Below are 26673 nucleotides of genomic sequence, written 5' to 3'. Positions count from 1 at the left end.
TGATTGACACATACACGACTTCAACTAATAGACTTTGACCGTTGCATCAAATACAACTCATTCAACCGATCTGCCAAGACATAGGCATAGTGTTATGTTAGAAATACAACCTAAATGTGTATAAATGTGTATCAGTGTGAAAAGTCTTACAATACATACACAAAACTCCAATTTTGCGTGCATATGATACAGCAGTCCTTCCCGTTCAATTAATATATGCCCATCTTTTCACGTCGTGTTATGTATTGGTTTCTTAATATTTTTCTGTTTATTAAACCATGGTCGCTTGGAGTTGGGGTTAGAATTGGGGTTTGGGTTAGGATGTAATTTTATGTAACAAAAACTTGCTCTAACCCCAAACCCAAGTGATGATGGTAAAAAACTAACAAATGAGATCCAATACATAAAACGACGCGAAAAGAATGGGAAGAACTGGCGTATCATATGCATGCAAAATTGGAATTTGCCATATCCATTGCACGACTTTGCACACTGCATGCTATATGCATTTCATGAGAATAGGCTGTAAAATGTATTTTTTTTATTTATTTATTTATTTATTTATTTATTTATTTATTTGGGTCAGTGACAAAACCGGTTTGGCAATTTGAGAAATTCAAAAATATTTAAAAAAAACTTGTTTTAATAGGACGCATTATTTATTTAATTTGTTTCAATGGACATAGTATAATTATGTTAATTTTATGCAATAAAAAATTACATTTGCACCATTTTTATGAAAGTTAAGACTGAATAGACCTGAAAATGTGAAAATGGTGTAATCGTCAATTGCGCCAAAGAATGAGAGATTTTATTCACCTTGATGTAAGTGTAATCATCAAAAAAAAAAATTAATATATATAATTTTATTAGTTAATTCTAAATGTAAATTTTAATGCATTTTTGTAATATTTGTCCGGACATATGCTGAAAACAGATCTGTTTTCTAAATAATCTTTGACAAATTATTTTAAAATGTATGTAAAAAAAATCATATTACACTAAAGCCCTTTTCACACACAAATTCCGTAAAATACACGGCATATGAATCCTGGATTTTTCCGGAATAGTAAAATTTTTTTTATTCACACTGCCAAGTTTATCCGGCATGTGACGGTCCCGGAAAGACACGTGACCTATTGAAAGTCCCGCCCTCACGCAGCATCTGAAGTTTGCATATTGTATATTATTTCTACCTCCAAGAACCAGTCGCGTGCACTTTTGTTTATGATAAGATTATAAAGGAGCGCTTGACGCACCGTTCTAATGCTGGTGAATGATTTCAGCTTCAGAGTGGATATTTGACGAGCTCCCTGATCTCTGCTTTAATACAGTTTTCAGACATTTCTCATCGTGATTGTTTATATGCATTTAAAACCCGCATTTTGAGGAGCTGAACGACTTGTTGGGATGACTCGCGGGTATTTTCGTTTATTATAGCTCAAATGAGCACGTGACGTGATATTCTTTTATGCTGCTGAATGAAATCAGATAAAAGTATAAACCAATACATAAAGTGACATTCTAATGCAAGCACCAAATCTAACCCTAAACCGAAGTGACAATGGTTTAAAAATAGGAAAAAGCAGTTGAGTAACCAATTCGTGATAATCACACGAAAACAGGAATTCGTTATATGATCACGAAAAAAACTCGTAAATTTGTGATAATATCACGAAAAAAGAATAAAAAATTACGTGACTATATCATCAAACCTCGTGAGATGTACCACGTACATTTATATGTGCGACTAACAGTGCATTACAACTACAAGTTATACAGTTTTTATACAGTGTGTTTCCCTATAATCTTAAGAGAAGCACAATATGTAAATGTTGTTTTTGGAGCAGATGAGTAGTGCTGTATATCAGGCAGAGATATAGGTGGATAAAAGTGTTGTTTGTTTAATCCCTGATGAATACAACATCTCTCAAAGCAAAGTATCATTCTGGTGTGCAGTAAACACTCCTCTTTCTATTCGTGTGAAATTCATGATCTCTCCAAAAACACGTTACTGTGTCAGCCGCATATGTGCGCTGCGTGCTGGATTTATGTTTGATTTGCTTTGGCCCCGGGCTCTGCTTATTGATTCCTTAGCTCATTTATCTGAAGAAAAAAAAACAACCCATTGAGTCCCATAATTCTTTTTTCTTTATTCCCCCTCTTTCCCTCTTCCCATTCTTGTATTTTTTCCTCAATCTTTCCTCTTTTTCTCACTTTCCGTTTATTAGTGCTGAAATTACTTTACATTCTTCTCACTTTGCATGCATGTACACACGCCGTCACTCGACAGCAATGCAAATAAGCTGATTTGGTAAGTTGATGTGTGTAAACAAGGATGGAGAGCACATTCAGCAGCTTTTGATTTAACAAACAATCTGGTGTTAAACTTTAAACTGGCACATTTGGCCTTCTGCTAACTTCATTCAGATTCAGGCAAATTGAGAATATCACAGAATGTAAATACAGTCATATAGTACACTATACACATGGTGGGATATTTTCAACCCAGCATTGGGTCAAAAACCTAATTCAACCTTAAGTGTAATTTATAGTCATGCTTAAGATCTACCCCATACGTGTAGGCTGTGCGTAGCCTAACGTGCACCTTGCTGAAAATGTACACTATGGCTCTGTCCCAAATGGCGCACTTCATGTGGACGTTCGGTGGTCTTCAATTGCGCGTGCTCGCTTAGTCTACGAGTCCGGTGTGCCATCCGTCATTTTTACGCTCCGAAATGTGTTTATCAGCGCCCCCTTTGCACCCTTGATGCGGTCTTCGGCGAAGCCCGCACTGCTGCAGGCTTCACGCACTTTACCGACCCAGAAGTCCTTGCGAAAGAGCAATCAGACGAATCAGACAAGGAGTTCACACTGATAGGGAACTTCTCTTCCTATTTTTGGCGTGATGCTCGAGTCTGTCCCAAAATACAACTCCGGTGCGCCCTTGTGTACTTGCGTTAAGGGTCCCTAAGGTCTGCACTACATGATGTCAAAAAAGTGTGGACTCTGAGGAAGTCCTGAGTGTGCCAATCAGGACAGGGCCAGTTTTTCTCAAATTATACACAACAAGCTGCTTCTTCTTTAGCTGTTGCACTGCTACTGTGGGTTACATGTGTGTATATTGCCTACTAGTGGTCTGCATGTGTAATGGCCTATGCAAAACTATAATGAGTCCTTTAGCTGGGTTCTTTTAGATCAAATTGCTGGGTTTGTTGGGTCAAATATAAACATTTTCTGGGTTTATTTAAGTTTGACATGTTGTCCAGATACAGAGTATTGATAGATCAGCTTTTTGGTCACGATCAAGTAAAGCTCATTACAGTAAAGAACCAGATGATTGCTTTGTGTAGACGTGAAAACTTTTTCAGTCTATTTACAACCCTTTATAATGAAATGGTCTATTATTACCTTATTTGAAAGGGTCATGAATAATAATGTTGAGCTCTGCTCTGATTGGCTGTTTCTCAGAGCAGCTCATTCAGTAGCTCTGTGTGTGTGTAAACAGATCTTATGTTTGAGTCTGTATCAGATGACGATACAGAGTTTAATGAATAATCAATAGTTTGGAGATTGTTAATGGACATTTCTGAGTGGTGAGTTTGTGTTTCTTTTTAAGTATGGACCTGCAAAAAGTAACTGTCAGCCTAAACGTTAGCATATAGCATTAACTAGCATATAGCGCTAACTCAGCAGTCGCTACTTTGTTTGTACCATTGTAACAACATTGTAATTTAATGTTGGTGCGTACATCTTGACTGTGACATCGCAGTTGGTGTGTACATCTTGACTGTGACATCACAGTTGGTATTATGTTGAGATTGGTCTGTTTTCCAGTGAGGTTTACATAAGAAGGAGGAAACAATGGTGTTTGAGGCTCATGATATGAGATTATTATTCATTCTTAATATTCATCTATGCCTAAGTATATACATTTTTACATTCTACGGCACCTTTAAGCAGTAATACCCCTCCAATTCATGTGTTGACATATAAGATGTATAGAGCCTCCGCATGGCTTCTTTGGTCAGTATTTCTTATTTCTCTTTAGAGTAGAAAGTAAAAAAATATTAGAGAGCCCAAATTTCAACTTCGTATACCCTATCACTGTAAAAAATAAAATGACCGTTTGTTCAGAAAACAGTTTTTTTTTAGTTACAGATAATTGGAATTGTGAATATTGTGAGTCTATGTAAAAATCCATGCTAGTCCAACAATATTTAGCAAAATGTTATAACAACGTGCTTAACCAAGTTATATGAACATTCATTTTTTAATTGAGTTGCGCGCGCATGCATCTACGGGGTTTCCTTTCTCATTATCAGCCTCGCCACGTTTTCTGGCTGCCATTTTGGACTTGGAGCGGGGAGAAACAGTTTCAGGTGAGTAATTAACGTTAATTAATTTTAAGCACTTGAAATGAAAAGTTTTTTTCTTTTTACAAACAACGTCTTTCATTAGTGATGCAAATATGTTTGCGCAGTGAAAGCATAGTTTTCATAAAGACTTATTGTGGCAGGTATTTATCATTTTCACTTTAAAATCATACAAGTTGTAATGTTGACATAAACTAATATTTATTTTTGAAATTTAAAATTAGATGTAACGTTAAATATTGCAATTGAATATGAACAAGTGATTCGGAATCAATAACGCAATCCAATCAGGACCTCGAAGCAAATTAAGTTATATATTAACGTTACGCGGTTATATTAGCGTACTTAATTAAAATATGGTTTCAGCAAAAAATGTCCAGAGTTAATATTGAAGGCTTTTTGTTAGGCTATTGATAGTCCAGGACAGGTTAAGTCTTAATGTGGTGCTATTGTGATGTTTAAGAGGAAGTGGTTGTACTCCGTATTAACGAATTTAAATATATTTTTCATAGTGTTAAACCGGATTTTTTATTATAATGTTATCCAGTCTGTTACCGTTAGGCGAGGCACTGATGTGTTTGACTTTTACTACGCTGTCCGGCAATACTGATTCTAGAACAGTCTGCTGTGTATGCTCTCGCTGTACTTTGACGTCATACGCCGTTCAGTCTGCGCAGCGCTGTATGCATATTATGTATTCAATCTATCCGTCGTACCTGTGCCTTGTCGACATCACACGAAACCCACGTCGTAATCAACCTCTTTCCAAAGTCTGGAAAAAGCAGTTTACATTAACAACTTCGAGATAAATGCGACTATCGGACTATCACGTGGGTTTGTTGTGTGTGTGACCGAAGCGGAAGGCATCGTAAATAGGGCTTGGGCGCCGCGTTGCATTCTGGGACGTGGCGGCCATGTTGGTGGCCTCGCGAATGTAATCATACAGCAAGTTGAACGAGGAGAAGCGGCAGAGTTGGGAGAATTAAAAGAAAGAAAAAAGATGTTAAAATCCGGAAAAGTATGTGTAATTTACTGGGATACGTTAAACAGGGAAGCAGGGACCGGTATGTGGACAAAATCGGAACTATTAACGGTTGGGATCCATATGAAAAAAGAGTCATTTAAGATAACAGCGTGGTTGTTGTAAGAGCACGATTTCACGCCAATCTGTAAGCAAAGTCACGTATGACCTAGCTTCACAACTAGCTTAGTTAATGCAGCAGTTTTTGCTGTCAGCAGAGGGATAGCAACAGAAAGATGAATGTTGAAATGTTCCCGTATTTTGGGCGAGTAAACCGGGACATTTCCCTTATGTTCAATGTTGACTTAAGCTATATAAATTAATATTCAGATGTTATACTTCACTGTCGTATATATAAATGTCATTTATATGTCATGTATACACATTACTGAGGGGTTGAGGTTAATGTTTGGTTTACGATATGGAATAAAACATAATGAAGTTTTGTTCTTATCTGTCATTTTTAATGTAAATTACTTTTAATGTTTTACTTTATTATTAATACAGCAACGGTTTACCATGGTTGAAAAAATAACGACAAATTAATCAAATTAAGACACACGATTGAGAGAAAGTATGTATAAACAGAGCGCAGCATGGAGCGCAGCAGTAAAGGAGGCAACCAACATGGCCGCCACGACAAGTAATGACGTCACGACGCCCAAGCCCTATTCACTGACTACGTAATAAATAAGACTACTCGCGAAAAGAAGTCGGATTTGTTCCTCCAGCTTCGTACTTAAACTTGTAAACTCTTGTTTATGGTATGTACATGAACAATTACCAAAACTATAAATCTGCTGAAACCTGTAAACATTTCACCAATGACTGGGTATAGGATTTATTTACATTTTCACCAAACGGTAATTTTCTGTACATGTTTTTCTCTGAAGCATGCTGTGTTCCAAGGTGAACACACTACAGTGCTATTTGCTATGCTTGCTTAATTATCAGTATATAAAATGTACAGACAATATATTTTGTCTCTGTGTATCAATGCACACTATAGTTAGCACTCTTGTAATTAGTTATCACCAAATGACTACTTTGCCTTAAGCAGTAAACCTTAACCCATTTGGTTTCCTTGGTGAATGTAAGACAATAAAGAATAAATAAATTGGAACTGGATTATTATCATGTGAACATGATTTTAAACAGTTTGAAATTAGTTAAAAAAGCTGAATAATATTACCATTTTGGGTGCAATATATTTTCAATTTTTTTGTGTGTTTTAAAATAAGGTTGTAACTCATGCATTTTTTTCTATTTTCCAGGATTATGGAAATACTTGCCTGATGGTATGTGTAAAGGTGTTTTTTTTTAATTGGGGAAAAAATCATTGTAATTTTTAGTTAAAGAACTTTCTCTGTCTACCTCTCGCTTTACAGGCTTTACTACTGCAAGTTGTCATTTCTTCAACTGATGCCCGACTTTTGAAGTGCCACAGTCTTTCGAGTCCCTTATTAGTATTCTGAAGGAGAAACTGCAGTTACAAGGACAGTTCATCTTGCAATTTCAGGACCCTGATTTTGGGAATGCCCTTTGCAGCCTGACTGACATCTCGGAACTGCCCAGTGAAAAAGCAGTCTTGCATATTCCCGGAACATCCATGCAACCACACGGATGCTTCACTTGAAGAACAAAGACTTTTATTGATTGATGAAACAAAAAAGGCAAGAAGCAACATGGTGGTCATACGAGAAAAAATGGGATTAACTTTTTCCCTTAGGAGAAAAGAAGTGGTAGAAGATCAACCAATAGTTGTAGACGTGCAGCAGAGGTGGCCTGCACTTTTTCTCCAGGAACAGGTAATATGTCTGGTTTTTCTTTGTTAAAAAGGCTAATTTGAATGATTTTGTGTTTATTATCCTAAATTTGTTAGAAACGCATACATTTTTTTATTACCTAAAGGGTTAGTTCACCCCAAAATGATAATTTTATCAAAAATCACTTACACATCTGATTGTCTCCAGACCACATTTTTAGATATTTTTAATTAACACCGTGAGGCTTCTGTCTGTCCGATTGACTTCAGTTTGTTTCACAATTCTTTTCTCCAGAAAAGAATAAAAGACATCACCAAAAAAGTCCATGTGCCATCAGTCATTCAATAATAATATTATGAAGTGACGAGAACACTTTTGTGCACAAAGAAAACAAAATGAGAAATTTTATGCGACAATTTGTTCTCAAAGTTATTCAGTGCCTGTTCACGAGCAGACTATGGCGTATGCTGCTGATGTCACCTGCTGATGTAGTTTCCAATGTTGTATTGTTTAATTAAGCTGTTATGCAAACATTGTAAACAACATTTAAACGGCCAGTATAAATCCACAAATTACTTGACAGCATATTCTTTGTCTGTACACTGGCAACTACATCAGCAGCATGCACTGTAGTCTGCTTGTGAACATGCACTGAATGACTTGGAGAACAAATTGTTGAATAAAACTGCTTATTTTGTTTTTTGTGCACAAGTGTTGTTGTTGCTTCATAATATTATTATTGAACTACTGATGGCACATGGACCTTTTTTTGCGATGCCTTTTCTTTTTTGTGGGGGGGATGGAAATTGTGAAACAAACTGAAGTCAATCGGACAGACCAAAGCCTCCTGGTTATCATCAGAACACATTATTTTTAGATATTTTTGAAGACAATCGGATCAATTGGTGTTTTAGAACGACAAGTGATTTAGTGATTTATTAAAAAAATATCATTTTGGAGTGAACTAACCCTTTAAGGCACCACATGTAATACACACTTTAACTATCTGTAAATGCCATTTCTGGTGTATTAAAGGACATTGACATTAGATTCACGCTGGTATTGCTACAAGAAGTAGTGTTTCTGCATGAATAGTATTTCAAGTTAAGACACATGTTTTTTTTATCCGGTTTATGCTTTAAGTTTTGTTACCGTTACTACAAAATGTATTTGTTATAAACAGATTGCTGAGGAATTCTTCAGAATCACGAATAAAGACCTTCTTGATGTCTTCAGGGCAGCAATGGAGCGATTTACACCAAAGCTCTTGAAAGTATACAGAGCTCGAAAAACTGCATTTGGAGAGGATATGGAACAGCTCCTAGAAAGACTTGATGAAAGGGCAAGTTTAGTTTCATAACTTAACTGGCGTGGAGGTTTATTCACATTAGGTTGTCTGATATGAACCGTTTTCTTACTTTGGCTACTTGGTTGTTACCTCTGTATGTTTTTAAGATGACAGATATTGTTAATCACAGAAGGACTACTGCTTTGAAAGGCCTGCCTTTGTTTCTTCTAGAGGACCTAAACAAGCTGTTCAAGACATGCAAAGTAAGTAGTAAAGGCTTAAAGTTTTGAGATTTGATTATTTTTGTTCATTAGGTTTGTTTAAAAAAAAAGTGAATATTTACTTGTTCTAGTCTTATATTTGTCAGTCTGCAAATGTTGACTGTTTAATGACTATTAGGTCTGTGACAGTGGCAGTTTTTTTACCACTGCGGTGGTAATGCACAAATCCACCAAGGTGGTTAGGTTAGGTTAAAGGGTAAACTAAAAAAAATTTTTCCCGAAGGGAAATTTGTCTTGGGCAAAGGTGCTACAGTGTTGTTCTGAACAGACAATAAAATAAACCCAAACATTAATAATAATAATAATAATAAACAAAAACACATCCATTAATAAATCTAAAATGTAAAGTGCGTATACACGATGTTCTAATATGTAGTGTGGACATTATTTTTTGGTAGAGTTCAGAATTTTTATTGAGGCAGGAACAAATGAAAGCTTCAATCTGTTAGTTTTGCATATTGGCATTCTTGGTGCAGTGGTTATAGATTGTGTGTGTGAAATTCTTTCTCTGCTGGTGGGTGCTCGTCACAGCGTCAGGCAATGCTTAGGTTACTTAGCAACAAAAGGTGTTTTGAAGAGGGGGGAAAGCAGCGCGGTCACGTTTTCCGTGTGGTTTTAGACGCGACGTGAAGTAAATGTTAAGCAACTGTGCGTATGTACTTGGCTCGAGCAGCCAACGAAATGGCCGAGCCCCGGAGGACCCAGGGGATCGGCGCATATCTGCGTGTTTATTGTAGCACTTACACTCATGAGACAACAAGTGAGAAACCTTTTTTGGGTTAACTGGTAGCGCAAATCAATACTTTTTCGCAACTTTGAGTGACCAAGACAGAACAGCCGTTTCTCAATTCAAAGGCTGCAGCCTTCGGAGGTCGCATATGCAGGCTGCATGTCATCAAGCCTGGTTTATTTTTTTTACAACTTTATAATTGTTAATGTTATGAAATAAGACATCTTGATGACGTATGCAGCTTGCAAATGCGACCTCCGGAGGCTACAGTCTTTGAATTGAGAAATGGCCAATATCTTGCCTCATTGTTCTGCTCCCAAGCCAGCAGGTCATCAATGATATCAGTTGTCTTTCCTTGCAAATAGAGCATTAACTCAGCGTCTGCGGGCTGTTTGCGTTAACGCTAACCTTAAGACATCTCACTGGGCAAGATTATACTTTATATTTTTCATAATTTGTGACATGCACACCACCGCAGTGCGCACTTCCCGACCGTGGGTTGCACTCCACCACCGCGGTGGTTCGGTGGTAATTACAACCATCCCAGCCCTAATGACTATTGACTTTTATAGTCTATTATGGATAGAATGCAACTACAAAATATTTGTTCTAATAGATTATTGTTTGTGTAACAGGACACCGAAGATGGGGCAAAAGCAGTGTCTATTGGCATTCTGTATGTTTTGGAAGATGAGACCCAGGGACCGTCACCCGAGGTTGTAAACATTGCTGTTGTGTTGGAGCAGGTCGTCGTTTTGAAAGATCTCCCAGATATTTCTACTGCTCTTGCATACCTTTTTGGCCTTCTGTATGCATTAAACATGTCCTATCCTCAAGCTCTTAAGTACACTTTTGACACCATTCAGAATGTTTTCATGGAGCTGGGATCTGGATGCACCAAACGTGTACTTTCTCTGAAGAACAAACTGTTGTAAAGAAAATTAGAACAGTGTTTTTGGATTCTTTTTGATGTTCATTTGTTATAAGACCTAAAGTGCGCTTGGATACAAGGTCTGGGGATTCTTAGTTGGCATCTCTATTTCTTTTTACAGATGTCAAACTGTTCCAAATGCACCAAACGTGTGCTTTCTCTGAAGAACAAACTGTTGTAAAGAAAATCAGAACAGTGTTTTGGGATCCTTTTTGGCTTTCATTTGTAAATAGACCTAAAGTGCAGCTTGGATACAACGTGATTCTTTTAGGTGGCATCTCTTTTGCTTGTCATAAGATGTCAGACTGTTCTTATTGGGGTGGTTTCCCGGACAGGGATTAGACTATTCCTAGTCTAAAACATTTTTAAGAGCTGTCCAAACTAAAAACAACTTGCACTTACATATCTTAAAATACATCAGTGCCCTTTGTTTTGCCTCAAAATGCACACAGGTAATGTTTTAAGTAAGGCATGTTTGTTAAAACTAGTTATATTTCCTAATTAAACTAAGGCCAAGTCCTGGATTAAGCTAATCCCTGTCCGGGAAACTGCCCCAAAGTGTTTATAATTGTAATTTTGTATTACATCATACCATACCAGGTTAGTGGTTGCAGTAAGCATGTCTGCTCTTATAACTGGTTGTTTCAAATTGAAATTGTTAAAGGGATAGTTTATCCAAAAATGAAAATTGTCACATTTTTGGCACTCTTATTTTTTTTTTTTTTTACAAATGTCTTCATTTTGAGGAACAGGAAGAAAGATGCTTTGAGGAATGTTTGTAACCAAACCGTTCATGAGCCTCATTAATTTTCATAGTAGGAAAAAATAATACTCTGGAAATGAATGGGGCTCATGATCTGTTTTGTTGCAAACATTCCTCAAAATATCTTATGTTCATCAAATCAAATACATTTATACAGGTTTGTAACAACATGGGAGTAAGAAAATGACACAATTTTCATTTTTGGGTGAACTATCCTTTTAAATAAGTGTTTTAAATGTTGGTTTAAATGTGGTAATTTGAAAAGGTTTAGATTATAGAACATGTCAAGACATTAAAAACATTTTATTGTTGGATAAAAACAAAAATCCTTAATTGATACAAGTTTTATGCTGTTACAGTTAAGTGATTGTCTGTATGCTTTGTGTATGCAAAATTTAAGTTCCTACTGAAGATGGGATCTAGACTTTTTAAAGTGCAGCTGCTGTGTCACAACTTTAAAAAAAAGTTAAATGTTGTGAAGAGTTTGGGGTTGTGTAGCATCTAATTCCTAATTGAAATAAATGATGCTAAAAAGAATTGTTTTTGACCTGTCTTTATTTTGCCAATTGAACATTTCTCATCCACAAAACATAAAAAAGCTAATTAACTGAACAACAGCAATTGCGGTGACATAAATATCATTATTAGGAAAATTTAAAAATCAGAATTGCATAAACAAGCAAGTGTTAGTTGGCTAACATGCATAATAATTTTGCTAATTGAAAATTCTTCATCCACAGAACATAAAAAAGCAAATTAACTGAACAACAGTAATTGGTGTAAAACAAAAATCTTAATTAGGAAAATAGGAAAATCAGAATTGCAAAAACAAGCAAGTGTTAGTTGGCTGAACATCTTATTATTACTATCTGTAATTATTCAAAATACATTGAGACAACGCAAAAGTCTTAATGCATCAGGTTGACTCACTTTTTTACGTTTTCGCAGCAATTTTTTTTTTTACAGTGTATCACACACAAACACATACACACACAAACACAAAGTCATTAAGAACTTTGTGTCTCTTGTGAGCATAAGCAACCAGTCTTACAGACACACTGGACTATGTTTAGAAACCTTGACCTCTCATGTTTCTTTCTCTTGCAGCTAAACCGTAGCCTTAATTATGGCGCTGAATGTCTCGAGTGTACAGTAAAGTGTCAGGAAAATACAGATGCATTACAGCCAACACACACAGAAATGGTTGTGGCTACTTACATAGAAAAGGTGATTTATAAATAATCTCAATAAGGGAAACTCAAGTATTAATGCACATTAATAAGTGCACAATAAAAAAATACTTTATTTTTGTTTAGGAGCATGCCAGGTTTTATGTCAGTAATGCATTTTTAGTGCCCTAACATCTGCTGCCAATTCATCAAGTTTTGGAGCAGATGTATTATATTTACTTAAAACATTGTCTGTTGCCCTAAGAAAATTAAGCAATGTGAACTCAAAATTGGGTTTGCTAAAGTTGCTCAATTAAGTTAGATTTTTCTAAAAATGTAAGTTGATTTAATTTGAAATAATTTGTAATATCAATTGTTCTGTCCAACATCTCCCTTTAGTTAACCAAGTTACTTTTAGTGTTATAAATGGTGTAACAACACAAAACTTGATTCAGAAACACACATAAAACTGTGTTTTGACATGAATTGTTAGTACTGTGGAGAGAAATACAATAAAATATGCAGAGAGTTTATGTAAGTAAACGGTGACTTTACAAAATTATCATTTAACAAAACAACAACTATATATAGGAGCTTAAACCTTTATGACATTTTATTAATAAATATTTAAGTAGTTAAAGTTCTTATTCTGTAAAAAATAATCAAAATATTCAGGCACAAAGGATTATGGGTATTCCTCACAACATTTTATACGCTTAAAAGTTAAAAGAAATACGATTTTTTTTAAGTATATGTCCAAAAACTCATGTTAACATCACTGCACTGCAAATTTTTTTTTTAGTATTTTTGTCTTGTTTTCAGTAAAAATATCTACAAAAATTTAAATTAAGATGCTTTTTCTTGATGAGCAAAACAACCCAAGAAAATAAGTCTAGTTTATAGACCAAAAACATCAAATTTAAACAAAAAAATCTGCCAATGGGGTAAGCAAAATTTTCTTCAATATTTCTTGAATTTAGTGTTTAAGAAAAATGTTCAAGATTGTTTTTGCTTACCCCATTGGCAGATTTTTTTCTTGTTTCAAAATTACTTAAATTTGATATTTTTTGTCTAAAAACTAGACTTATTTTCTTGGGTCATTTTGCTCATAAAGAAAATACATCTTGATTTAAGAATTTTTAGATATTTCTTTTGAAAACAAGACGAAAATACTAAGTAAGAGAGTCATTTTTTGCAGTGTAAAGACAATATCTGGGTTAGCAATGTAGTGCAACTTGATCATGCCTTTTGTTTTTCCAATTACAATGCAACTTGAATTCTCTAAATGAGTCATCTAAATATTGTGTGTGCTCGTGCGTGCGTGCGTGCGTGTGTGTGTGTGTGTGTGCTTGTGCGTGTGTGCGTGTGCATGTGTAAAATCCCATCCATGCGTTTTACAATTTGTGCTTTAGTTAAAGAAGCCGTGTGAGTGCATTAGCTCGAACTCTGCCCTCCTGAACCCTCTCCCTTTTTCGTTTTTAATTGGTCCCACTGGACCATCATAGGAGTCAATCACAGTCACGCATACATGCATACAGGCTGACAAGTGGTTCCACTGAGATATTTGATGTTCCCTTACCACTGTTCATCCAGTCCAATCTTCTCCATTATTCATGGCTAAAGACAAAACAGTGAAAGGGTCCACCGCTATGGCATAATTACCAGACTGATTAGATTAAATATGAACCTCTCAGTTGCTTTAGAGATCAATGTGCTCTTCTGGCAATACCTATACATGGGGCTAAGACTGCCCACACAGCCAAACTACATCTGACAAGTGGAAACAAAGTAGGATAGAAGGAAGGGATTTTTTTCTAGCCGTGAAGATGCTTTGGGGTGTTTAGGAGCACGCACACACCTTTTGCACTGCAAAAAAATCGATATCTTTGGGTTTTTTCCAGTAGAAATGTTTGAAAATACCCAAATCAAGATACATTTACTTTAAAAAGAAGAACATTTTCATTTTGAGTTTACTCTTTAAATGTAATCAGTCTGCCACTGTGTTAAAAAAAGTACTTAATTAAGTACTTAATTTACTTGTCTCACCTCTTTGGCAGATTTGTTTTTCTTGTTTTAAGCATCTGAGAATCTGAGAAGCCGTTTATTTTTAGGTTTACATTTTCATCCGTTTTCTCTTTCGACTGAAGAATGCCAATCGTGCCACCATTTCAGTAGTGATAAAGCAGATCATTTGTTTTCATTTGTGCGAATGAAACAATTAACAAGTAATCTAGTGAGTAACGCAAAGCACATATTTGCCAGAAATAGGTCATAAAGATATTAAATCTTAGTATTTTTATTTTCTACTAATGTTAATATACTAAGAAATCCATGTTTTGTAGCGTGTCTGAATTTTTTGCTCTTTTTACCCACCATTGACAAGTTATCGCTTCCCTGCCAATTATGAGTTTTTACGGCAATCTATATTTCCGCTATTATCCACTAGGTGGCACTCTTACACAACTTATAAAACACTGAAGCATCCACTGATTCAAAAACAGTAAAAACTCTGTGTATACTCTGGGATTGTCACACACAACCACTTCTAAGAATGGTGTGAAAAGGGAAAAACATCCAGTATGTGGCAGTCCTGTGGGCAAAAAATGCCCTGTTGATGCTAGAGGTCAGAGGAGAATGGACCGACTGATTCAAGCTGATAAAAGAGAAACTTTAACTGAAATAACCACTCGTTACAACTGAGGTATGCAGCAAAGCATTTGTGAAGCCACAACACGCACAACCATGAGTCGGATGGGCTACAACAGCAGAAGACCCCACCGGGTACCACTCATCTCCACTACAAATAGGAAAAAGAGGCTACAATTTGCACAAGCTCACCAAAATTGTACAGTTGAAGACTGGAAAAATATTGCCTGGTCTGATGAGTCTCGATTTCTGTTGAGACATTCAGATGGTAGAGTCAGATCCATCATGCCTTGTTACCACTGTGCAGGGTGGTGGTGTAATGGTGTCGGGGCTGTTTTCTTGGCATTTCTTTAGGCCCCTTAGTGCCGATTGGGCATCATTTAAATGCCACAGCCTACCTGAGCATTGTTTCTGACCATGTCCATCCCTTTATGACCACCATGTACTCATCCTCTGATGGCTACTTCCAGCAGGATAATGCATCATGTCACAAAGCTCGAATAATTTCAAATTGGTTTCTTGAACATGACAATGAGTTGACTGTACTAAAATGGACCCCACAGTCACCAGATCTCAACTCAATAGAGCATCTTTGGGATGTGGTGGAACGGGAGCTTCGTGCCCTGGATGTGAATCCCACAAATCTCCATCAACTGCAAGATGCTATCCTATCAATATGGGCCAACATTTCTAAAGGAATGCTTTCAGCACCTTGTTGAATCAATGCCACCTAGAATTAAGGCAGTTCTGAAGGCAAAAGGGGGTCAAACACAGTATTAGTATGGTGTTCCTAATAATGTTCCTAATGTTCCTGAGTGTATATATTTAAAGGAATAGTTAACCTTAAAATGAAAATTTTGTCATCATTTTCCCATCCTCATGTTGTTTTAAACCTGTATAAATTGCTTTTTTTCTGATGAACACAAAAAAAGATATTTTAAGAAATGATGATAAACGCACAGCAGATAGTGACCACTGACTTCCATAGTAGGAATAAAAAATTATGATGGAATTAAATGGGTACAGTCAACTGTGTGCTTACCATCATTTAACAATATTTATTCATCATTTATCACAATAGTTTCAGTTTTTTCCTACTATGGAAGTCAATGGTCACTATTTGCTGTGTGTTTACCACCATTTCTCAAAACAAGAAATGCATACAGGTTTAGAACAACATGAGGACGAGTAAATGATGACAGAATTTTCATTTTAAGGTGAACTATCACTTTAAGGAGGAACTTTTCTGGCAGGCATTAAACATTTGTGAAAATCGTATTGGTGAGAATTTGCTCAATCGTCTGTCGTTTTGAGATACAGTGATATAAATATCTTTCCTAATGTCCAATAAGTCTATTTTATACAGCTAAATAAATAATTGATAACTTTGTACTTAGTTTGAAACTTTAAAAAAAAGTTTCTCTTCTGCAGGTTCTTGCAGATGACAGACAGATACTCCAGACCGACAGACAGACACAGAAAATGTCTTTCACGACATTCTCCATGTTTATCTCTCTGCTGAGAGTCACTTCTGCTTTCTCCAAGAATCCTGATGATTATTATATGATAGCTCCCCAACACTCTGCCCTATTTCAAACCCAGCGTGGTCCCTCTCCATCACCAAACACTGGATGCGGTCGCTCGGGTGACAGAAGCTGCTGCAACTAGAGCATCTCAACAGGGTTGTGTCCCAGCAGGAGGGCCAGACATGCTTTCTCCAACGTCTGCATTAATGATGAACCATGGCCCAAGATCCATCTGTGGAGGTGAACCATGCACCTAAAGCCCATAATGAGGGAGGTGGGCACATTTTGAAGCAGGTTTTTATTTATTTATTTTGGGTGAAGGTATCTGCCCTCGCTAGAGAGCTTGTTGTTGGTGAATAAGGTATACTACGATAACAGAAAGTAGGTGGTGTGGAGAAGTGCAGCGTGAAGTGTTTTAATAAGGAACATGAGCTGGCACCAAACTTTTGCTGAATTTCTAAGGCATTTCCACAAGAACGGAAGTATTGGGGGAGATTTCACTGATTGTGAGTGGGCAGAAACGACAATTTGTCTGACTATAACAGCACATCATTACTTTACAGATGTCTGAACTGAGCTAAAGAAACACATTTATGAAGTAGCTAGCAACAGGAATGCATCTGAGATAAAGAAAGCGTCTCCAGTTGTCGAGAAGAGATTTAGTTTCGTTTCATTACGATTGTGTTATAACGAGTGGCGGTCTCTAGAAAATTCTGTGCATGTGTTTCTAAGCAACTGCATGAACACCGTCATGGCATCTGCTATTTGGTTTCACATTGGCTTTTATAAGTTACCAAATTAGAGTCCTTGGCGACCATCAGCTAAATTATTTACATTCAACAATTCACTTTTAAATTGAAAAATCCACAGAGGTCTAGGGAGGATTGTAAAGCCAGTTATTTATTGAGTGATATTTGAAGGTCTCACAAATGTACTTTTTTTGCTCTAAAAATGGTTGGTTAGGAACGAGCCCAACCTGTTGGGTTGTAATTTAACTTACACTTTAAAAAATGTTGGGTTGTTTTAACCCATGGTTGGGTCAGAAATGTACAAACCCAACAGTTGGGACAATTTCATCCCAAATGCAAAATTAGGATTATTTATAACCCAACAACCAAGGATTTTTTAGATTTATGCTGGATTATTTTTTAAACGTAAAATGCTGGGTGGTGTTAACCCATTGTTGGTTAAATATAAATATTTTCTGGCTTAATTTAACACAATGAGTGTGTTTACATGCACAGTTTAAAGAGCCAGTAAGATGACAATCTTAAGCATCCTATCACTATTTATAAGTCCCGGACAACAGGTTTAAATGCATGCAAGGTCAAAAAACACTGTAATTTTCTCAAAATTTAAATTTAAAATTACCCCATTTCACAAAGATCCCCAAACGATTCGTGTGAAGCCGTTCAACGACTCAGTCTGCCTAAACCCCACCTTTCAGTAGCCTACTCTGCTCTGATTGGTCAACTGACAGAGTGTCTTTGCACAGATCACAGATCAGTCGCGCGGACCACAGATCAGTGGCACAGACCAACAACAGTGCAACATGTATTGACCTCGTGCTAACATGATTTACTGAGAAGACATTGTCAACATCAATACACATCATTCATCATAATCCAAGCAAACAAACGACGATCGAAACTAACAATTTTACACTCATTTAAGCATTTATCTAAACTAACCGGGTCATAACAAAACCGTAAGTGAGCATGTGCTAGCCGTTTGCTAACGTGACTCTCTGACAGTAAATTAACAGTTTAAACAAAGACATCAATCATCATTAATCCAAGCAATACAAACGACGATCGAAACTAACAATTTTACACTCATTTAAGCATTTCTGTAAAATAACCGGGTGATAGCAAAACCGATTGCTATCGTGATTTTGACAGTATATAAGTTAGAGTTTAAACAACGATATCATTCATCATTAATCCAAGCAATGAAAACGACTATAGACATTTTACACTCATTTAAGCAAGTATGTAGCTATAATCATACTTACAGGTTGTGGTTAGGAGACGCATGTTGTTCCAAATAAAGTGGGTACTGAACCATCTTTCATTGCCAAACGTCTAAATCCCTCCGTTAAAAAATAATTTTAAGCACTGATTCTTCTCAGCCAGACACGTTTAGTATATCTCTCCTTGAAAAAGTCTCCTTTGGTAGTGAAAACAACACAAACTGAAACACAGCGTGAGCTGATGTTTACACACAGACTAACTAGCTGTGGGCGGGTCATAGTTTTCGTTTCTCCCGGGCAAGGCTGTAGGCGGAGATTAGTATCTCATGTGACTTGGATGCGTTCGTGTGATGTGGCAAATATCAGGAAGAAGACTCACTCCCTATAACGACTCGTTTCAGCGATTCAGAGTCGACTCCCTGCTTTAGAAGCCAATAACTTTATTAATCGTGCACTTTTTGGTTCAACTACTTTACACGTTGTTTACATTGATGGACAGCTACATGACACACTGCAATAAAGGTTAGTTTCAATTTTGGATCTGTGTGGCTCTTTAAGGATAATTATGCTTAATAAACTGATAACGTGTGAGGTCATGTTAGGATGTCACAAGATTTATTTTTTATATTTTATGATTTTTAAACTATTGTCGTCTGGCATAATGGTTAGAGTTGGGTTTGGGTAAGGATGTCATTTTATGTAAATCTAACCCTAAACTGAAGCGACAATGGTAAGAAAATAGGACAAAACAGTGGACAAATACATGACAGTGGCACGTAAACAGAAATACGTGACATGTTCACGCAAAAAGGCGGAAAACGTGGCAGTGTCATGGAAAAGACTTACAAAATTATGTTACTATAGGTATGTAATTTTCTAATACTGAGTTGTATCATGATAATCGGTACAATGTAAAAAATCCGTAGAAATTTCAGTGTTACTACTCTGTAAAATATTTCTGTAGAAATTACAGTATTACTGGGCATTACTGGCAACTGGCTGCCAGTAACTTACTGTAGATTTTACATTTATGTTTTTTACTGGCAACAGTTTGTTTAAAGTTAAATGAACATGAAACATTTTTAGTATTTATCTTCTACAGTAAGTTACTGGCAACCAGCTGCATAATTACAGCAAATTTTTTACAGTGTAGCAGCTGGTTGCCGGTAACTTACTGTAGATTTAAATGTATGTTATTTACTGGCAGCATTTTGTTTAAAGTTGGATGAACATTGGACATTTGCAAGTCTTTGTCTTACAGAGTAAAACTAAGATAACAGCCTCATGCAAAGCATTCTGGGAACCAAAAATCATCATCAACCTTTTTCTGTTTTTTGCTTCAGATTTTGTTTCTCAGAATGTTTTGCTTGATGCTGTTATTTTAGTGGTACTCTGTAAAGACGAAGACTTGTAAATGTTTAATGTTCATTTAACTTTGAACAAAATGTTGCCAGTAAATAACAAATTTAAATCTACGGTAACTTACCGGCAACCAGCTGCAAGTAACACTGTAATTTCTACAGAATTTTTTTACAGTGTCGCGCAGCCCTAATGTAAACCTTTCTATAATAAGCAGATTTGTGATAGTCATCCACATATTCTGTGCATATAAATGCACTCAATGTCTAGGTTTATCCCTTTTTGACTCAACGCTGGGTTGAAAATAACCCAGCATTTGTGTATTGTGTATTGACAGCTGAATGTTGAATGCACAGAACACATAAGGGTTTCTGGTGACAGAGATGCTGACTTTTGTGGAAATTTGTGTGTGGGTTAAAAGTGGGAAATGGATGTAGTCATCTGTACGGGCTTTTTCCAAGCTTTGCATTTTGGTGACATTCAGCTCAGGCTACAGGTGTGCATCATCTTATAAATCAATATTACTGTTGCTCATACTCATTAAAAATGATTGTTGACCCATTTAGGGACCAAAATTTAATCAGAGCTTGGGACTGAACTCATACTTGGACTAGTAAGCAACCAAATACCAATGCAATAAAATTACCCTGAACCCCTGCAGCATAAACTCCCTGCAGTTACATTTTACTCAGTATTGTGGGTGTGAGTTTGCATCGTAAAGTACCAGCGCTCTTCGGCTTTCTGAACTCAATGCAGCTTAATGTAATAACCAATGCAGCTTACAGTTCATCAGGCGGAAATGTGATGGAATAACCGTTAGACCAGAAAATACAGTACAATACATCCTTTAGATATTTAAGTCATCCAACGCTGTTCAAGGCAAGCATTTGTTTAGTGAATTCAACTGAAATCAGCCAGAAGAACATGAATAAACATAATAACATTTTGTCTACAGCAGTGGTTCTCAAACTTTTTCTGTGTGCGGCCCCCTTTGTGTATGGTGCATTCCTTCGCGGCCCCCCCAAACAAAATTTATGACAGTTCTAAAACTTCACATTTTAATTAAACAAAACATTAAATTATCCAAAGTAGTGCTACCTTATTTTTTTTTAGGTTTAATTTCACAGAATTAATGATAAATTAATGTATTTTATAAAATTTCATAAAACTGGGGCCCCCTGGCACCATCTTGCGGCCCCCCTGGGGGCCCCGGACCCCAGTTTGAGAACCACTGGTCTACAGTATTTAAATAAGGAATATTAAAAAGTGCAGATTTTTACACAGTCAAGAGTATAAAGTTCTTGTCATTTATTCTTTGAGCAAACACTTTAATCCAAATTGACTTAAAATAGGAGAAAAGCACAAAAGTACAATTGAGCCCCATGCCGTCCTGTATACTGTCTCCTAAAGCCAAGTAAAAATGTGAGGAGAAAGCATGAGCGTGTTGTAGTGAACATGCGATGACGTGAGCTCTCATGTTAAAAATAATATTGTAAAGTATTGTGGTTGTGTGACGGCTCAAAAGTTTCTTGAATCATAAAGGTGCTGTTTTTGTTGTATGTTCGGGAGCAGGGCTGTACTTTCTGTGACCTCTGTGAATTATGCATATTTTACTCATAAATAAACATTATGCCATTATATGTTGTTTCAAACTTGTTTTCTTGTGTGGAACACACAAAGTTCTGCAGAAGCTTTCAATTACAATGGAAGTAAATGAGGATGTTGATCATTTTTAAGTGGCATCTCATTAAAGTGGCTTTAATTTAGGTGTGTCTCTTCCACCAAATCCATCTGCACAAATCTTAAGAACTATTCAGACAGGATTAGTTTTACGGAAGTAGATCAAGTAATGTAACTTTACAAGACATCTGTGATATTGATGGCCAATTCACGTGGGATTAGACATCTCGCAGAAGTGGGAGGGGTTACGATTACGCGCTGTCACCTCCCCTGTCGTCATGTGCGCATTACGTTGCTTCCTTTTTAAATATGTTACAAAAAATATATAAAAATTATACACTAAAAAAAAGACTTTCTTTCTTAGTATTTTTGTCTTGTTTCAGTACAAATATATTTTTTTTAAATCAAGATGTTTTTTCTTGATGAGCAAAATTACCTAAGAAAATAAGTCACATTTTTTTACAAAAAAAAAAAATCAAATTTAAGTAAATTTCTGTTTAAAACAAGCATAAAAATCTGCCAATGAGGTAAGATTTTTTTTCTTGAATTAAGTGTAAAAAAGTCAACTTATTTCAAGATTTTGTTTCTTATCCCATTGGCAGATTATTTTGCTTGTTTTAAGCACAAATTCACTTAAATTTGATGTTTTTTGTTGTATTTTCTTAGGTAATTTCAAAATCTGCCAATGGGGTAAGCAAATTTGTCTTGAATTTTTCTTGAATTTAGGGTTTAAGGAAAATGTTCAAGATTTTTTTGCTTACCCCATTGGCAGATTTTATTTGCTTGTTTTATGCACAAAATCACTTAAATTTGATATTTTTGATCTAAAAACTAGACTTATTTTCTTGTGTTGTTTTGCTCATCAAGATAATGCATCTTAATTTAAGAATTTTTAGGTATTTTTACTGAAAACAAGACAAAAATACTAAGATTTTTTTTCTTAAAAAACATTTTTTTTTTTGCAGTGTAAGCAAGAAAGTCATTTTTTAAGTGCACTGCAAAAAAATGATTTTCAAGAAAAAAATCTTAGTATTTTTGTCTGGTTTTCAGTAAAATATAAAAAAATTCTTAAATTAAGATATGCAAAGCAAAAAATCTTGAAAATTTTTCTTAAACACTAATTCAAGAAAAAAAATCAAGAAAAATGTGTTTCCCCATTGGCAGATGTTTTGTTTGTTTTTTGAACAAAATCATTTAAATTTTATATTTTTGCTCTGAAATCTAGACTTATTTTTTCGTTTTGCTCATCAAGAAAAAGCATCTTCATTTAAGAATTTTTAGATATTTTTACAGAAAACAAGACAAAAATACTAAGAAATAATTTTTCTTGAAAATCATTTTTTTGCAGTGTGTACGTGGGGTTTAATTTTTTTTTCTTTGGTTTGACTAAACGCGCGCGCGCACACACACACACTTATATTATACATTGTATTATAGTATTAATAATAATAATAGATAATATAATATAAAGATCTAGATAAAAAGATAGGGGAGCAACAGGTCAAACACTTCTGTGTCGTTTAACACTGACTTGTTCCAAAGACTAAAACACAAGTGAATGCTTCGTCGAGCACTTCCATATTTGAATGAACTTGCAAAATTACAAGAAATTATGAAATATTTATGTGTATATTTACAGCTGATCTATTTGCACGAGATTAGTATTATCTGAGGTAATTTTCCCGACCTTTCTACAAGTACATTTTAAGGTAAAAATTGACGTAATCTTTACTGACATTGTCTATAATAATTACTGACATGAAACAAGCCACTAAGAAGCTTTGAATACAAATTACTTTACCCCACCTCTCTATATAAAACTAACCCCATCCGAATAATACTTAAGACTGGTTTGGCGATTCGGTTCTTTTTTAAATAGTTTTAGTTGAATTTTGATTCAATCCATATCGATTAGGCTAGTTATCAATACCTCCTTCAAAATTTTAGTTTTTACCGACATTAAACTTATATGGTGTGCTGTGACTTTAAAACCTACATGTAATGCTACACATGCATTTTCTTTCTGAATTGTTCGCGTTCACACAACAGACTATGTTTACAAGGATAATTACTGCAATTTTAAATCATTTTGTGTAACATATGTTTAAGCACAAGGAAACATGACCCCGTTATAAACAGCACTTTGGTCAAACTTGTGATTGTTTTTATATGTGCTTTATAAATAAATATAAAATGCAATACAATGAACCCATTATTTGCATGCCATCTGAACCGTTAAGGTGCAGCTTTCCGGGCATGCTTCTGATTAAATTGAAAATCAATTAAAATCAGAGACTTTATTTTCTTCACCAAGCCCTAATCTTTTGAAAATCTTGTCCATGTTGGGCAGTAAAATACTCATCTATTTTGCCTTCCTTTTCAATGAATAAAATTAGTCATAAGACAGTTTGGAGAAGGGCAATTTACAGTCGTCCTTTCATAGTTTTGCAAACTTCAGCACAGTTACCTCTTGAGGGTGACCACACCCCCCCTGTTTTTCAATTAACACCCTGTCAGCGTCACAGCGTCCTGACGCGTGCCGTCTGTCTGCTGTCACTGGCTCTCTGACAGCTCAGACTGCGGCCGTCACACTGCGTGTCTGTGTATTTGCTTACTGTACGCAGAGCCTGCCAGCGGTGTTGCACGTGACGCACAGGAAGAGATTTGACAGCGAACCCTGAGGTGTCCTTACCCGTGCCATGTTTTGAAACTCACGTTTGTGACACATCTGGAAGACAGTCAGTGGAAACTTCACACCAACTCTCTCTGGGTGTGTTTTCTCTTATTTATATAGTAAGTTTTTCTTCATTGCAAGCAGAGTGATGCTGAAATGCGTGTTTGTGTGTGCCAGGAACACCTGCGCTCATGGCCAGATCAAACCTTGTTTATTCGGGTCTCCTGACAGGTCGTGATTCTTGTTGTGTCACTTTGACAAGGTTGCGCTCCACCGGCTGTTTGGGGCGATGTGCCTTTGATTCCTGGTGCCATATGGCATCGCAGTCAAGAAAGCTACGCTACCCACAATCCCTCTGTGTATCAGGTAGCTTCACAGTTTTGGCTAATTTCCTTTTAAGAAGGATAAAAACACAGAACCGACAAATACTGCGATACTGTACACAGCAAAAAATGATTTTCAAGAAAAAAAGTCTTAGTATTTTTGTCATGTTTTCAGTAAAAATATAAAAAAATCTTAAATTAAGATGCTTTTTCTTGATGAACAAAATGACCCAAGAAAATAAGTCTAGTTTTTAGACCAAAAATATCAAATTTAAGTGATTTTGTGCATAAAACAAGCACTTAAACAAATTCAAGAAAAATTCAAGAAAAAATTTGCTTACCCCATTGGCAGATTTTTTTGCTTGTTTGAAGCACAAATTCTCTTAAATTTTGTATTTTTGGGCTAGAAGCTGGACTTATTTTTCTGGGTCATTTTGCTTATCAAGAAAAAGCATTTTTTCTTGAAAATATATATATTTTTTTGCAGTGAACACGACCCAAGAAAATAAGTTTCATTTTTAGACCAAAAATATCACATTTAAGTGATTTTGTGCATAAAACAAGCACTTAAACAAATTCAAGAAAAATTCAAGAAAAAATTTGCTTACCCCATTGGCAGATTTTTTTGCTTGTTTTATGCACAAAATCACTTAAATTTTGTATTTTTGGTCTAAAAACTAGACTTATTTTTTGGGTCATTTTGCTTATCAAGAAAAAGCATTTTTTCTTGAAAATTTTTTTTGCAGTGAACACGACCCAAGAAAATAAGTTTAGTTTTTAGACCAAAAATATCACATTTAAGTGATTTTGTGAGTTAAACAAGCAAAAAAATCTTGAAACAAGCAAATTTTTCTTGAATTTTTCTGCTTGATTTATGCACAAAATTACTTAAATTTGATATTTTTGGTCTAAAAACGAACCTTTTTTTCTTGAGTCATTTTGATTATGCATCTTAATTTAAGAATTTGTAGATATTTTAACTAAGAATTTTTTTCTTGAAAATCATTTTTTGCAGTGTAACAACAATGCACCTTTTTCCAATGCCTTTTTTGAACAAATGCAGGAAAGAAGGTGAGAAATGATGAATGAAATAACAAAGTATGTTGAAAGGTATAAAAGGGGTTACAAAACATTTCAGAGAACAAATGTTGTTTGCTGGGCCATGCTAAATCATGTAAATAAAAACAAAACGTTCAGGTGAAGATGAGAGAGAGAGACAGACCGAAAAAGAGGAGGCGGGCGATGACCTTGCACCGAGCGGAGACTAATCATTGCTCCATCTCGATCCTTCATCTCTCAGGCCATTAGGAGAGCTGGCGTAATGAATGTGTTTTATTTATCATGGAGACGGTGCTTAACGTCCTCCTGATGGGGACAATCCCACTCACCTTCAATCACCTCTACTTAAACCCCTGCTAATTCACACCCATGCAAAATGCCACTGACTCTAAACTTTTATACTCACTTTTTTAAACAATATACACATAGGCTGCATCCAAAATCACACTATCTTGAGCATACTCCTTTGCACACTAACAAGCTCAGGATAAGTATGTTCAGACGTACTATATTCATCATGTTGTCATTGTCATGTGACGTACAAGCATCAGTTGCGTCACATTATGTCCATTCACAAATCCTCTCTCATGGGTAGGGTTGCAAAATTATGGGAATTTTCAAGGCTGAAAACTTTCAATGGGAATATTTGGGAATATATATGGAAATTAATGCGAATATATGAGAATAAACTGGGAATTTGAATGCACACAGCACACTGCTGAAGGGACATTGAGGCCACACCCCCTGCATGCATTTGCATTTTTTCATAACATGCACAGATCATTTATTGAATCCTGCACACACAAAATAATCTCAGTGTCCATCTTTGCATGCATTCACAGAAATTACATACATTTGTTTAAAACCTCCTTGTGCTGTGTGTAAGCTAGTGTTCAACAACAACATTACCATTGTGAAGACAAGTACAATGACTGAGAAAACATTTATGTGAAATGATTAAAAAAATACCCAAAAACCACCAAAAAGTTGGACACATTCCTGTTTTTAAAGTTTTTTTAAAAAGTATCTTACACTCATCAAGCCTGCATTTATCTGATCAAAAATCCTTAAGAATTCATTCATATTAGAAAGATTTCTGAAGGATTTTT

General features: G+C 35.7%; 1 protein-coding gene and 1 long non-coding RNA gene across 4 annotated transcripts in view; both read left to right on the top strand.

The window, feature by feature from the left end:
• LOC141363659 (uncharacterized) overlaps positions 1-26673 on the top strand; it is a 135767-nt gene that overhangs the window by 40035 nt on the left and 69059 nt on the right. The gene's annotated exons all lie outside the window — the stretch shown is intronic.
• LOC129450955 (uncharacterized) lies at positions 4112-11693 on the top strand. Of its 3 annotated transcripts, none has more exons than XM_073869285.1 (6): positions 4112-4382; positions 6672-6695; positions 6786-7205; positions 8347-8505; positions 8619-8714; positions 10098-11693. In XM_073869285.1, the coding sequence occupies exons 3-6, from the start codon at positions 7083-7085 to the stop codon at positions 10395-10397; spliced, it is 678 nt and encodes a 225-aa protein (XP_073725386.1). In that variant the 5' UTR covers positions 4112-4382; positions 6672-6695; positions 6786-7082; the 3' UTR covers positions 10398-11693. The 3 variants fall into 3 exon arrangements, with proteins under 3 accessions (XP_073725386.1, XP_073725385.1, XP_073725383.1); XM_073869284.1 differs by lacking the exon at positions 4112-4382 and adding an exon at positions 6068-6161; XM_073869282.1 differs by lacking the exon at positions 4112-4382 and having other exon boundaries at positions 6079-6695.

The sequence above is a fragment of the Misgurnus anguillicaudatus genome, chromosome 1 (assembly GCF_027580225.2).
Source record: "Misgurnus anguillicaudatus chromosome 1, ASM2758022v2, whole genome shotgun sequence".
Classification (NCBI taxonomy): Eukaryota; Metazoa; Chordata; class Actinopteri; order Cypriniformes; family Cobitidae; genus Misgurnus; species Misgurnus anguillicaudatus.
The sequence above is the reverse complement of the archived record's forward strand: the minus strand, read 5'-3'. Positions and strand labels throughout refer to the sequence as shown.

Coding starts and splice junctions, on each gene's coding strand:
- LOC129450955 (XM_073869285.1), top strand. CDS start 7,083: ATGGTGGTCATACGAGAAAAAATGGGATTAACTTTTTCCCTTAGGAGA. Junction 7,206..8,346: donor CACTTTTTCTCCAGGAACAG/GTAATATGTCTG, acceptor TGTTATAAACAG/ATTGCTGAGGAATTCTTCAG. Junction 8,715..10,097: donor AGCTGTTCAAGACATGCAAA/GTAAGTAGTAAA, acceptor TTTGTGTAACAG/GACACCGAAGATGGGGCAAA.